Source organism: Mchenga conophoros, linkage group LG18 (genome assembly GCF_057382185.1).
Source record: "Mchenga conophoros isolate Kocher_MC1m ecotype Shallow Benthic linkage group LG18, M_conophoros_male_GT1.1, whole genome shotgun sequence".
NCBI classification, from domain to species: Eukaryota; Metazoa; Chordata; class Actinopteri; order Cichliformes; family Cichlidae; genus Mchenga; species Mchenga conophoros.
Window position 1 is genome coordinate 14,132,204 of NC_140543.1, and position 13,473 is coordinate 14,145,676.

The window sequence follows — 13,473 nt, forward strand, 5'->3', positions numbered from 1 at the left end:
GTCAGCTCGCCTTCCCGAGAGATTCATGGCGCCTTCAGGGTTACAGTGACCTCCAGCTGCTGTTCTGGTCATACTTCTAATCGCATGCATCTGTTATGACACAGATGTCTGCAGACATACACGAGGCGTCACTAGAACAAAATCCCTTTTCCTGCAAATAAAACACAAAAAAAATCCTCAGGTTGTCTCTATTTCAGGATATTTCACATCAAGCTTGTCTCTGGAGTTTTAACCAGTGGAGTAAAGTGCTTGCTTCATTTAAAAAATCTAAACAGTTCATATTACTTAAGTGCTCTTTGGCCTTTTAAATGAATTGAAGTGACCCCGTGTACTCAGCTGTACCCTTGAACCGGGCCCTGCTGTGCACAGATCGGCTGGTAATGCCATGCATGAGGAAACTAATGCACTTATATAACCACAAATGGATGCATTGTTGCATGAATATTTAAATGATGTGAAAAGAGCTCAGAGCTTAAGAGCTGCAAGGGGAAACTATGTAGAGAGTGACTGAGTGCTCTCTACTGAGCAGTTACTGACATTAAAATCAGATTATGTATTTCAAATATCGGTCAGAGATACTGTTGATAAGTTTGTGTAGTTATATCTGTTTACACCATAGATGTATTACCAGCAAATGTAGTGAGGAAACAAGTAATCAAACCAAGCGAAAAACATGGTAGAGTGTCATTTTTATCAAAACTTACACTTAATAAATCAAAAATTAAGCTCTCATACAGGAAAGAACATCTCACTGGAGACAGCACAGCTGAGGTTTAGGTATTTGCAATGAAAACTGTTCTTGTCATAATAAAATATCAAAATTAATTCTCATAATTGCACAAATGTAGTTTCCATAACGCAATTTAAAAAATGACAGTGACCAAAAAGATGCTCCTTCATCTCTTTAATGCTTCATCTTATTTAAAGGTTATTCCCGTGATCAGGTTCCAGGATAAAAAGGTTAATCCCACGTGGAAGTCTTTTCACGTTCATGTAAACATGTGTGTGTCTGCAGAGGGCAGCGCCTATGAGGAGAGCATCTGCAATGAGGACAGCGTCTGCGGGAGCGACTCAACGTTTTACAGACAAACTGAAGGTGCAGACACATTTAATTATGACTTCACTGATGCTTGATTGTACTGTACACCTGCTGTTGTAATTACACATGCATACACTTGGACTTTCACATATCAAAAGTATGACACTTTGTGGTGGCATAAATGCTTTATTTAATGTACAAAAGTTACAGATTTTCCCCAGTTCAGCTTTCTCCCAGTAACTAGCTAAGATAAACGTTAAACTAATTAGTTTCAGTTTTTGTTTGTTAGCAATGAAGTAAAAAAAAAAAGACCTGCCATTCAAGTTTTGCTTACAGTTCTAAATGTAATTGGTTTTAGTTGTATTTCTGGTATTTGTAAAATACTGAAGTGCCAAAGTAACTTTAAGTACAGGGGTCAGTTAACTCATCAGTGAGCCCTTTGGAGCTGTGCGCCTTTAAGTCCCAGCGTAGCTCTGTTTTCCTCAATTTTTGAGGTTGGGCAAGTGCAAATTTAACAATCTGCACCACAATATTATAACATCAACTTTTATATTGAAGATAATAAAGCTGAATTTGGGTTTGCAGGGAAATATTTGCTTTCTTGCGAAGAGTATTAAGATGCACAAAGGTGGATTTTGTTAACTTAACACAGTTCAGATGATTATCTTGTGTTACTCTGCAAGAAACCAATATGTATTGTATTGCAATGTTGGCTTATTTTTTTAGCCCTTCCTGGAGCATCAGTTTTAGGCCTATTAATTTTATGTTTCTTGATTTAATCTCTTATGGAGTGAATTTAATAGCTTAAACAGAGGTGTTATGGTGCTACATGTTTTATTCATTTAGCTCCATGATAATAATGAAGTTCCAGCCAGGCCAGAAATCCAGAAATTTAATGGAAAAACGGCGCTTGGCAACTTTGTGTTTATATACTATAAGAATACAACTCGTTGGCAAACAGATTGAGTCCTGTATTGCAAAGACACCCATTGCAACTGGGTTGGTCTCATTGGTGCAGACAGACCCAGACAGCAAATATTTGCAAACCTTCACCAATATGAGAGTATTTGCAGTCGAATGTGAGAGCTTTTCCATCTTTTACCCAAATCAGTCAGTGAAATGCTCACCATTTATTTGCCATACATCAGATTTGGCTACTCGAACATTTGGCCTTTTTCTCCTGATTGGTCATCCATTTCCTGTTAAAGTGAATTTCAACAAGAAAAAGATATTTCCCAATATCCAGGTCAAACATAATCCTCTCATGATTCCACATGAATCCATATTTGTTCCCATGCTGACTTTCATGTAATGCTTTATAGCAGAAGAATTGAGTAGTTTTATGATCTTAGCTGTAATCTTTTGGCGCAGGTTCCTATTGCATCTCAAACAACCATGTCAGTCTGTTCTCTTCTGTGTCCTGCCTTGCTCTCATTTGTCATCACGCGCATAGTTCACTGCGCTAACAGGATGAGTGACGGCAAACATGAATGAAAAGCTGCTTTGGGCTGGTGGTCATGTCTCAGTCTGCAGAAACTGGGACTGAATGCAGACAGATGCATGTCTTTAAAAGTGAACTGAACTGAAAACTGCTCCTTCTTTATAAAATTTTGCAGAGTAAACAATGTAAACAATTGTTTGATCCAAAAGTCCTTCAAATAACAACAAAACACGTGATTGTTATTTTCGCATTTAGAGCACAGCATGGCGGAGACGCTCACTGTGGCCAGGCGGGTGGCAGAGGAGGCCATAGACGAGGCCATTTCCAAGGCTGAATTTGACACTTCCAATCAGGTTATTCATGTTTTTCCTCTCATACAAATAGTTGCTTATTGTTCGAACCTTTATCGACCCATACAGTCTTCTACTGGAAATGCTACATTATGTTGGAGATTATCCTCAATCTGCACTTTGATAAATAGCCTCTAGAGACCTTACATGAAGTTTCTTTTTAATCTGACTATTCTGTTTTTTTATTTTCTTTCAGTCAGATTAAGTTAAACCATCAGGATTATGCTTCAGTCCAAAACTCAGATGGTTTAATACTACAGTATAAGACAATGGCAGGGCGATTGCTATCTTTGTGTAACACTTCCAGCTCTTCAAAAATCACAGACGCTCAGAAAGATTGGCTTTTCACGATTTATTCCTGCAGAAGACATAAAACACACTCAACAGGTGTCTTCTGATGGTACCAGCAATTGTAGCTCCCTCACAGTGCAAACGCGCGCTGTCTTAACAGACTTACAATTAACCTTTTAATAAAGAAAAGGTGGAAAATAATAACTTCTCTCATTTTACACTCTGTCATACTGAGCTTGTATACAAAAGAAATCTTATGACTAATAAAATACATTTCACAATCGTATAAAACAGAATAACAGGATAACATAAGTATCACCAACTAAACATTTCCCTCTAGTGGTCAAATTAACAATAGCGCATTACATCTTCACTTGCTTGTGCTTTACAGACAAAATGGCTGTTAACAAGCTCACGTACCTGCAGAAGACATAAAACACACTCAACAGGTGTCTTCTGATGGTACCAGCAATTGTAGCTCCTACAATGTAAAACAACATCACAAAAAGCACAGAAAAACGGTAAATCCAAACACATTTCCTGCTATGCGCAGCAACCACTAGGGGGCTGACAAAGACTAACTGCCAAAGAGCATAAATACGGCAGAAACACTATTTAACAGCAACCCGCCTTTGTTTCAGTTACACAGAAACTTTCTAACATCAATATGAACCTATATACATCGACATGTACAACTTATGTAACAACATTCACACCAGAAACCATAAAAATGCCAGAGCCTTTCATTACAGGACTTACCCTCACAGTGCAAACGCGCGCTGTGAGGAGCGGAAGCCTTAGCAGCTTCTAAACGTTAGAGTGAGATCCGGTTTCTGGGTTTTCAAAATAAAATACAATAAAAAAAAAGATAAAATTCACACTTAAAATGATAATTAAGAACAGGTAAGTGCATGTTTTTCATATGTATTTAGAGGAGGCCATAGACGAGGCCATTTCCAAGGCTGAATTTGACACTTCCAATCAGGTTATTCATGTTTTTCCTCTCATACAAATAGTTGCTTATTGTTCGAACCTCTATCGACCCATACAGTCTTCTACTGGAAATGCTACATTATGTTGGAGATTATCCTCAATCTGCACTTTGATAAATAGCCTTTAAAGACCTTACATGAAGTTTCTTTTTAATCTGAGATAAGATAAGATAGAACTTTATTAATCCCTCGGGTGGGTTCCTCTGGGAAATTCGATAATACTATTCTGTTTTTTTATTTTCTTTCAGTCAGATTAAGTTAAATCATCAGGATTATGCTTCAGTCCAAAACTCAGATGGTTTAATACTACAGTATAAGACAATGGCAGGGCGATTGCTATCTTTGCTCATAGCTGTATGTAAAATGTGGCCACTCCATGAAATAACCCGAGGAGGTCATGATGTGAATCCTCGATCTGAATGCTTTTGCTGATGTGTTTTGGCTGAGTGACCCTTGTATGGTTATAACTTGTCAATCACAAGGAGGGACTGCCATGAAACCGCATTCTTTTCTTTTCTAACTTGAATCATAATTTAAAAAATTGTATTCAGTAAGCCTTGAACCCAGTATGTACGACCATAAAGCCATGAGGTTGGGTCGTTAAAGAGGTCATAGCTGAAAGGACATTTTTCCTAAATTTCTTTGTTTCAACCATAGTCAGCACCCCCTGTTGGTCTTTTGAAAGAATGCAGGTTGAAAGTATTTTCTTAAACAAAGTTCATCTAATATCTGCATACCTTTTTAACTCAACTGAAAACGATTTGCTCATTCACATGAAACCCCAGTAACATGCTAGCCTTTAAAATGTTATACTTTTTCATATAGGGGGAATTATTTTGGTTTAATTCATCACTTGACCTTTCTAACTTAGATTTCTGATGCTGCATCTTTAAAAACACAGTTATGTTAGAAAAGATTTACTTCTTACTAATCTCTCAAAGTATGCTAAAGCTTTTGGATGTAGCACAGCAAACATGTATATGTAGTGTATATTCAGAGGAGTAATCAGCTTAGAGTGTTTGTTTGCGGCGATGAATAGCTTTTTTATTTGTGTTTACAACAGGAGAAGCAGAATGAAGCACGCTATCTGCGGGAGCACAGAGGAGAGCTCATTGAGGAACTGGCCAAAACCATTGTGCAAAAAGTAAAAAACATAAGAACAATAATTTAGCATGTGAAGGCCTCTTCAAACCTTCCAGTATTAGAAAGGAGTTAATTATTTAATTTTATTTATTTTTTCATCTGCAGAGTACTGAGCTGTTTGCAGCACTAATCCTAGTCTCTGTTTATGTAAGATCATTAGTAGGAGAAAGACTTTGGCTGAGATGAGAGCAGAATATGATCAAGACTTGGCCCTTGAACGCAACACTGACCTTCATCATCAACATCAGTCCCCCTCTGATCAAGCGTCCAGCTCACAGAAACATCAACCAAGCCTCTGGGTAAAAATAAATAAATCAGAAACACGTTTTGTGATCCAATAACTTTACCTTTGTGAATAATTGGTGGGAAATAACTCAAGTAATGTATTTGTATTTATTCTTAATGAGTAAACCAGTTTGCTTAGAAGACGTTAAAGCTCCAGGAGCACATGTAGTATGAAGAACAAGTTACATTTAAAAATCTCTTTTGTTGGTACCACCCAGGCTGTGTTTTTTAAAAAAAAGAATATTTGGTACTTAGAGTCTGTTCTGTGATGATCCTGATGAAGGCCATGGGCCAAAATGAGTTAGTCAAGTAAAAAGGTTGTTCTTCATATGATAAATGTTGCTGGACCTTTAGGTTCTTCTTCACACGCACATCAGAAGCAGCTGAACAGTAAGTCATCAGTTCTTCTTTCACTGAAACAAAGGATGACATGATCATTTCTGTTTCCACATGCTGACCTCTGCTGGTTGAACTATTCAACAAGGAACCTTTATATTATCATCAGTTTATAGAAATAAAAGATCAATTCAAATATCACCAAATTATTTTTTTCTAATTTTGCAATGACTTTTATCTTTTTCCCCAGAGGTCACAATCTGCTTTCTCACTGTTGGACAATGACCTTCCGGGCCTTATAGAAGACTCCCCGCAGACATTACAGAAGGAAGGAGCTGGGTCGGCTTGGAAGAGTGTAGACCGGCTGGATAACGCTGGTAAGATCCTCAAAAACTCAACAAGTATGTTAAACTCACAGTTGTAAATTGGATTATTTTATGTATATTTTTCTCCTCACACTGTTTATGATTGAATGTATTACCATAAAAAGTTGGAACAGGTTCATTACATATGATATACACAACATGCGTGCTCCTGTAACTGGAACAACATGATTTAAGTGACAGGTAAACAATGCTACAGTCTCCCAATTTTAAGGAAAACGGTCCACATTTGCATCAGCATTTAATGCTTTTTTTCATACTTTATCTCTTTTCAAAGTTTTCATACAAACTGGCTTCATATCCAAATTTTCTCTGCCTTGTTGGGGAACTGCTAGCTGTAATGTCACGCTCTCAGTTCTAGTTAAAGGTGTGGTAGGTAATACTTGTGTGGGTGTTTTTGTTGCATCGTTATATGCCTCGTTTGGCACACTGCTCCCTGCTTCTCTGCGTGATATCTGCATCCTTGTGTGTGTATGTGCATGTCTGTGTAAATGCGTCTATGCGTCGGTGTGTCCGCAGTGCTGAAGAGCCCTGATGGGAACTGGATTGCCCTGCAGAGCGCCCAGCTGTCTCGTCCCAGCCTACTCACTAAAAGGAAGAGCCTGGTCTACAGCGCTTTGGAGAGGGAGTCCGGAGTGGTGTCAGCCTACGAAGGTCTGGGCTCAGACAACGAAAGCAGACCAGAGCCTGACAGCTCCTGGGGTGCCGTCCTCAAGGAGATCCACAGGAAGATGACGGACTCTAACTTTCACCTGCCTGACGCCGGCGACAGCATCCCATCGCCACTAACGGGCGAGCGAGGCAGCCAAGATGGTCTGTTTTCAGACTCTGAGGGGAACTGGAAGCCTAAAAAACCTCTCATGGCTCTCTTAAAGCGGAAGGTGCCGGCAGAGATCATCAGACCTTCGTCATCCCACAGGACAAACATCATCGATGTGAACTTTAACCTGGAGGGAGCAGGAGGGAATCAGGGAGAGACGAAGGTGACAAAAATGAGGAAGTCACGGAAGAGGAGAAAGAGTAAAAAAGAAAAGGTGGCTTCTTCTCCTGTGTCGGTAAGAAAGAAATACAGATGAAAGGACACTGGACTATCCAGCTGAGTCATTCAAGGACCTTTAAACATGCAAAGCTGCCAGCTTTTGCTCTGAAACTTGTCTAATTTCTGCAGTTGTTTGCATGGAGCTATGACGATAAAGAAATGAGATGATTACTCAGTTAACTGATAAATCAATCAGTCAAGTCTCTGTTTTTCAAGACAACAAACCCACTTCACAAATAATAGCAATGGTAAATATAATAAATTTATATTTTCTAAGTCAAACACTCTTTCTGTTTGCAGGATTTAAATCAAAATGACAACGTCCCACCACATCCTTCTGATGATGTGACCTCTGACACTCTGACGTCTGAAGCCACCACCCCTGAACCGTTTGACTCTGAGGGTAACATCACTGTAAATAAATCCAATCCAGTGGACGAGGAGCTTCAGTTAAGTCTGCAGCAGCAAGCGGCACGAGTTTCTGACTCGACCACAAGAAATGAAAAGCTTGATGAAGACGGAGATGATGGACAGACGAAGAAAAGGACTCAAGAAAGTACGGATGTAGAGGAGGAAGATGAGAGGCTGTGGAAAATGGAGATCGATTTGGATGAAAGGAGAATGGAGGATGAGGAAGAGAAAGAAATGGATGAAGAGATGAAATACAGATTTTACAGGCTTGTTGCACAGTCCAGACTCTCATACTTTTCGTCTACTGAAGATAACCTCGACAGAAGTGAAGGAGAGTGGGAAAGAGAGAACGATGAAGATATGGAGGAGGAAGATAAAGAGCAAGATGAGAAAAAGCCAAAAGGACTGACTTACAAAATATGTCAGTTGGAAAAACAAGTCAGAGCTTCACAGTTCTCATCCACAGAGGACGAGCTGGACAAAGTTGGCATAGAAGAAAAGGAAAAGGGAGAGGAAGAGGACGAGGACGAGGAGGAGCTGGTGGTGAAAGTGTGTAGATTAGTTAATCAAGTCAGTGCCTCCGAGTTTTCATCTACAGAGGACGAGTTGGACAGAGTGAGCAGAGAAGGAGACGAGACGATGGACGAAGAGTCTCTGTGGAAACTGCCAGCAGAGGAAGCAGCACAGCTACGCGATTTGGTCAGTTTAGTGAGGGCTTCTCAGTTTTCTTCCACTGAGGATGAGCTGGATAGAATTGGAGAGAATGAGGGAGAAATGGAGGAGGAGATGAAACAAGGAGAAACTGAGAACAGCATTGAGATGGAAGAGCTTTGGGAGAGAGCAGATAGGGAGAGGACAGAGTCCATTGGAGACCTGGACGTGAACATGTTTGAGTTAATGGCTGATACTGAGAAAACAATGAGAGAGGGCAGGGATGGAAAAGTAATACATGAGGATGCTTTTTACAATCAGATGCAAGTCGAGGCTGTCCAGCATGAGGAAAATGAGAGAGCGGAAAATAAAGATTGCACGGTGGAGAGGGTAACAGTGGATGAAACAATAGCCAAGGGGCACTTAGGCGCTGAAAAAGTAGAAGTTTTCAAAGGAAATGAGAGTGAAAACGACTCAGAGAAAAGACAAGAGATTAACTTAAAAACAGGGGTGGAAGCACAGGGAAGCGACTTACAGCAAAAGAATTGGCTTGAGGCAAAGTGGCCCGACCAAGACAGAGAAGACAAGTTTCAGAAAGAAAGCAAAGAAAGCGAGAAAAAGAGGCAATCTTTAGAGGACAGCGATGAAGAATTCGACAGAATAATCAGCAGTATGTTGTTAATGACTTTGGGCGACATGGACGTAGAACCAATAATGGATAATGTCGGAGGAAGAAACAAAGAGCTAAAGGATGAAGATGAAAGCAGTGATCAAGGAGGAGAGAAAGGAGAAAAGGTTGGACAAAGCACAGACGCTTCAGAGGAGACGGGACATCTTTCAAAGGAGTCTCAAAGTCAAAGAGGCCACCAGAGGTCTGAGTCAGAGGTGAGAAAACATCCCGAGGAAAATAGAAGTGAGGAAACTGAAGGAGATATTTCTGCAAAACGGGAGAACACAGACAAGGCAGGCAGAGATGTAAATGAGCAGAAAGAAAGTGAAAAAAGTTTGGTTAAAGAAAAACCTGCAGCTTTGACATTTACCAAGACATTTGAGACAAGTGAAGCTACCCTGATGTGTGAAAGAACAGAAGAGGACACGGAGGAAAAAGAGGATGGAAGAGAAAGTCTGGCAGCAGAGCGGCAAGCACTGGAGACATGGGGAGATACTGCAGACATGGAGAAGACAGACATGAAGGAAGTCAAAGACAAAAGTGCAGACATCATGGAAGAAAGCAGCACTTTGTCTCTGCCCGAGGGTTTACTGTCAGCAGAGGAGATTCAGAATGTAAGCACTCAAGCTGTGAGACAATTTCAGAAGCTTTTTTCTGACACTTATTTCCTACTAACACTCTGCTGGGTAAAGTGAGCCTATGCACCTTAGAACAAAACAAACACACACATGCACATTTCACCAGTTACAAATGAAAAGGTCAGTTCATAAGAAATAAAACACAGGATTCATTATTTCTATCAGTGCTACAAGATTACACATAATCCTGCATCAGACATAGTCTGTCCCAATAACCAGATTTATTAAAGACCCTCCAAAGAATGTATAATCGTGCTAATGAGTCTGCATGGTGTGTTTTATTTGCCAGAGGGTCCCTGATTAATTCCTGGCTGGCCAAACCTTTATTCTATTTTCTGTCTGCCGTAAAGAAAACAAACGTTTGTGTAAACCTGCTTTACATAACTTCCTGCTTCATCGCTGTTTTCCTCTCACTTCCTAAAAGTTTTCCGTTCATTTGAGCTCAAGTGTTTATATTCAGTCCAACAGGCCTGTGCTAAAATTTCATTTACAAACTTTGCCCCCTTTAAGAGTTTGATTACAGAAGAAGTCTTGATTTGTGTTATTACAGCTTATAGTGCTTCCTGCTGTATTGGACTAGATTATAATAACATAATAAAACAATACTGACGATGCGAAATGCAGAGTTTATGATAGAGCTGTAAGAGCCGACACCCCAGTAGAGCTCTCTACGAGTTTAGGTTCTCCTGTGTCTCCTTTACTTGCAATATATCACTTTAAAGTCCAGTGCAAACTCCCTAAAAATCATTTGTTTTGAACGCAACTAACTTCTGTCTGATGCTTCTTTCTCCTCTGTGTGCTTCGTTTCCTCCTGCGCTGTGTGAGCTGTAGGGTAGAGACATGGAGCTTTACAAAACAATAGAGTTTATGTCGACTCTGTTGGAGCAGGTGAGAATGAACTTTGTTTTGGTTGAAGACGGGTACTCAGATTAGTTTTTGTTTTTTAATATTTTTCCATGTTTGTCATGCATAACTTATTTTTCAATATGTCATCAATGTTACACCCCCCAAAAAAGAAAATCCATAATATTAATGATTTACTAGCTTTTATAGCTGATTACCATCCACTGTGACTGAAGTCCCTCCTCCTGAAATGCATTTGAATTCATTCATGCATCTGGATGTTTTTATTTTGAACTTTATTTAGAGCAGTAAGTGGAGTGGCACTGCATTTCATTAATCTGAGTCCAGGCTAACGTAAGAGCGTTAATATCCCAGTATGACCTAAAAAAAACATCAGGATGTGGAGGAAATTCAAACTGCAAGCTTTAAAATCCTTCACACTGAATTCCTATATTTTGGTCACCTGGGTATGAACAGTTGTTCTATTGCACTCTTACTTGTTTTTCTAATTTAAATGAAAATAAAGGTATCCTTAATCACACTGCCAGGAGATGTCAGTATTTAGAGTAACACCCGTCTCTGTTTGTGTGCTGTAGAGATACTCAGCCGTGTCCCTGCGCAGCATCACTACTGAGATGCTGAAGGTGCTGAACGCCACTGAAGACCTGCTGCAGGGTGTGGAGGGAGGAGAAAACACCCCACCCCCATCCACCTCCCTGCCCCCCAACACTGACCCCAAAAAACTGGACCAGCAGTTCTCCAGACTGGAGGAAAACGTGAGTTCAGTTTAAAGATATTCTACATCACATGTAGCACGGTTAGCTCTTGTTTTGAAGATGCAGCATTTTAATTTAGGCTTTAAAAGGATCCGCTAAGTATAATTAAATATTACCATAAATCTTTCAACAAACATTAAAAAGAAACAAAGCCAACTGAATAATAAGTTACTTTGGCTGCTTCCTTTTTCCCTTACATTTACCCTGCTTCAATTTCTCTCTCAATAACTCAGTGACGTGACAGCTTGTTTTAATAGTTTCACTTTATTCACTAGATTTTCAATTGCTATTGAGATAATTTATTAAAATCATTATTTTTAATAATTTTCAGTTGAGTCCATCAAATAATTAACACATAAAAATTGTGGTTAATGTAGCTGTTATTCCATCATGCATTGTTTTTGTTTTTTGTTTTATTTTGTTTCACACATGGTACAGCAGTAATTCATTTCCTATACACAACCTTTCTTTCAATTAAAGTAACATGAAAAGGAGCAGGAAGAAGAATAAATTCTGATTGACACTTGCCCCCTATCTGTGATAATACAAGTAGGCACTTACAGCCAAAAATACACTCTGACACTATTCTGCACACAACACAACACAACACAACAAACAGAACAATATACTCAACAATGAGCAATACCACTAAATATCAAACTAAAAGGATCATTCTTTCTACAATTTCTGTTATTTTCAGCTTCTTCATATCGGTTTATCATTTTATTCTTATAGCAGATTTTAAATTGAGAAACATTTGTACAACCCTTAAAATGATCATGGAGAGAATTCCAGTTTCTTATGCCTATGACTGTTGGACACATTTGGCTTTGTGTGGTTCAAGCAAACCGGTGCTTAAAATAAAACTTCCTTCTGCTGTCCCCATTTTCTGAACACAATACAAATAAACTTTGTAACTTAAGAGGTAGTGTTTTATTTTTTGCCCTAAACATAATAATTAATGTCTGTAATTTCACTATATCGTCTAGTTTTAATAATTTAGATTTTATAAACAAATTATTAGTGTGTTCTCTATATTTAACATTATGCATAATTCAAAGCGCTCTCTTCTGTAATAAGTATAATGGTTTCATATTAGTCACATATGTATTCCCCCATACTTCAACACAATAACTCAGATAGGGTAGAAATAATGAAGAATATAATATTCGCATTGCCTTGTAATCTAATATATACCTAACATTACCCAGGATATAAATACTTTTAGCCAACTTTTTATTTTTAACATGTTGTTTAATTTTTTTTTAACATCCTGTTAAAGTTTATAACCAAAAACCTTTATGATTATCTAACTGTTCAATAATATAATAATGTGGAACTAGTGAAACTTGTTTTTCATTACTACAGTTATAATTATAGTTATAAATGAGCACATAAATGAGCAAATATGGCCTAATGACATTATTGTGAAGATGAGTATTAAACAAAATCGTCTGCAAAAATGTGTTAAAATGCAGCAAAATCTCCAAAATAAGTGCTTATTTCACTTATCCTTGTTCCATCACTGCAAGCTGCTATTTCCTGTTTTGTGCAATTTTAGTAGTTTTAGAGAAATAAAGTTCAAACGAACGCAGGTTTCAAAAACACTTAAACTTGATTTTTTTTAAAATGTGCTGCAGGTGTACGTGGCAGCAGGATCAGTGTACAGTCTGGAGGCTGAGCTGAGTGACCTGGAGGAGTGTGCCCGGGGAATCTGCAGCTCCACGTCTGACATGGAGTTGTCCTTCCTGGAGGAGCAGGTGGCAGCAGCAGCTGCCAAGGTACAACAATCTGAACTGCAGGTAGGTCGTGGTTGGATTTCTAGTAAAATATGTAAATAGAAGGAGAGATTTTGATTGACAGATATTTGGACGGTATTTCCTTTAAAAAAAGACATAAAAACATAAAAATTACACCAACAGATTAAAATGAAAAACAATTCAAATATTGAACAGTGCTGTTTTGTTTGTTAAAAACACAAAATCATTTTAATCCTTTCTCTGCGTCTGCTGTAGATCTGTGACATCTCAGCAAGGATCGCTGCTCTGAAGAATGCCGGTCTCAATGTGGACACACAGTCGCGCTTGATCAAGAGCAGGACTATTCCAGTTATGGTACAGTATCTGTTTACACTAACACACTGCAGTGAGTCCATCAGAACAGGAAGTCAAACTTTGCACGTGCA

At 38.8% G+C, this 13,473-nt stretch overlaps 1 protein-coding gene across 4 annotated transcripts in view; it reads left to right on the plus strand.

Moving 5' to 3' along the window:
- The window catches only part of myripa (myosin VIIA and Rab interacting protein a), a 29,895-nt gene that overhangs the window by 14,871 nt on the left and 1,551 nt on the right, over positions 1-13,473 (plus strand). For 2 of the 4 annotated variants that reach the window (XM_085253457.1, XM_085253458.1), the window contains exons 5-15: positions 1,016-1,096; positions 2,736-2,833; positions 5,177-5,257; positions 5,409-5,555; positions 6,128-6,254; positions 6,780-7,315; positions 7,600-9,645; positions 10,501-10,557; positions 11,109-11,288; positions 12,929-13,090; positions 13,304-13,402. In XM_085253457.1, coding sequence (XP_085109583.1) covers positions 1,016-1,096; positions 2,736-2,833; positions 5,177-5,257; positions 5,409-5,555; positions 6,128-6,254; positions 6,780-7,315; positions 7,600-9,645; positions 10,501-10,557; positions 11,109-11,288; positions 12,929-13,090; positions 13,304-13,402 — 3,614 coding nt within the window. Of the gene's footprint in view, positions 1-1,015; positions 1,097-2,735; positions 2,834-3,908; positions 4,107-5,176; positions 5,258-5,408; positions 5,556-6,127; positions 6,255-6,779; positions 7,316-7,599; positions 9,646-10,500; positions 10,558-11,108; positions 11,289-12,928; positions 13,091-13,303; positions 13,403-13,473 lie in introns of those variants that run through there. The other 2 variants (XM_085253459.1, XM_085253460.1) reach the window with 2 other exon arrangements.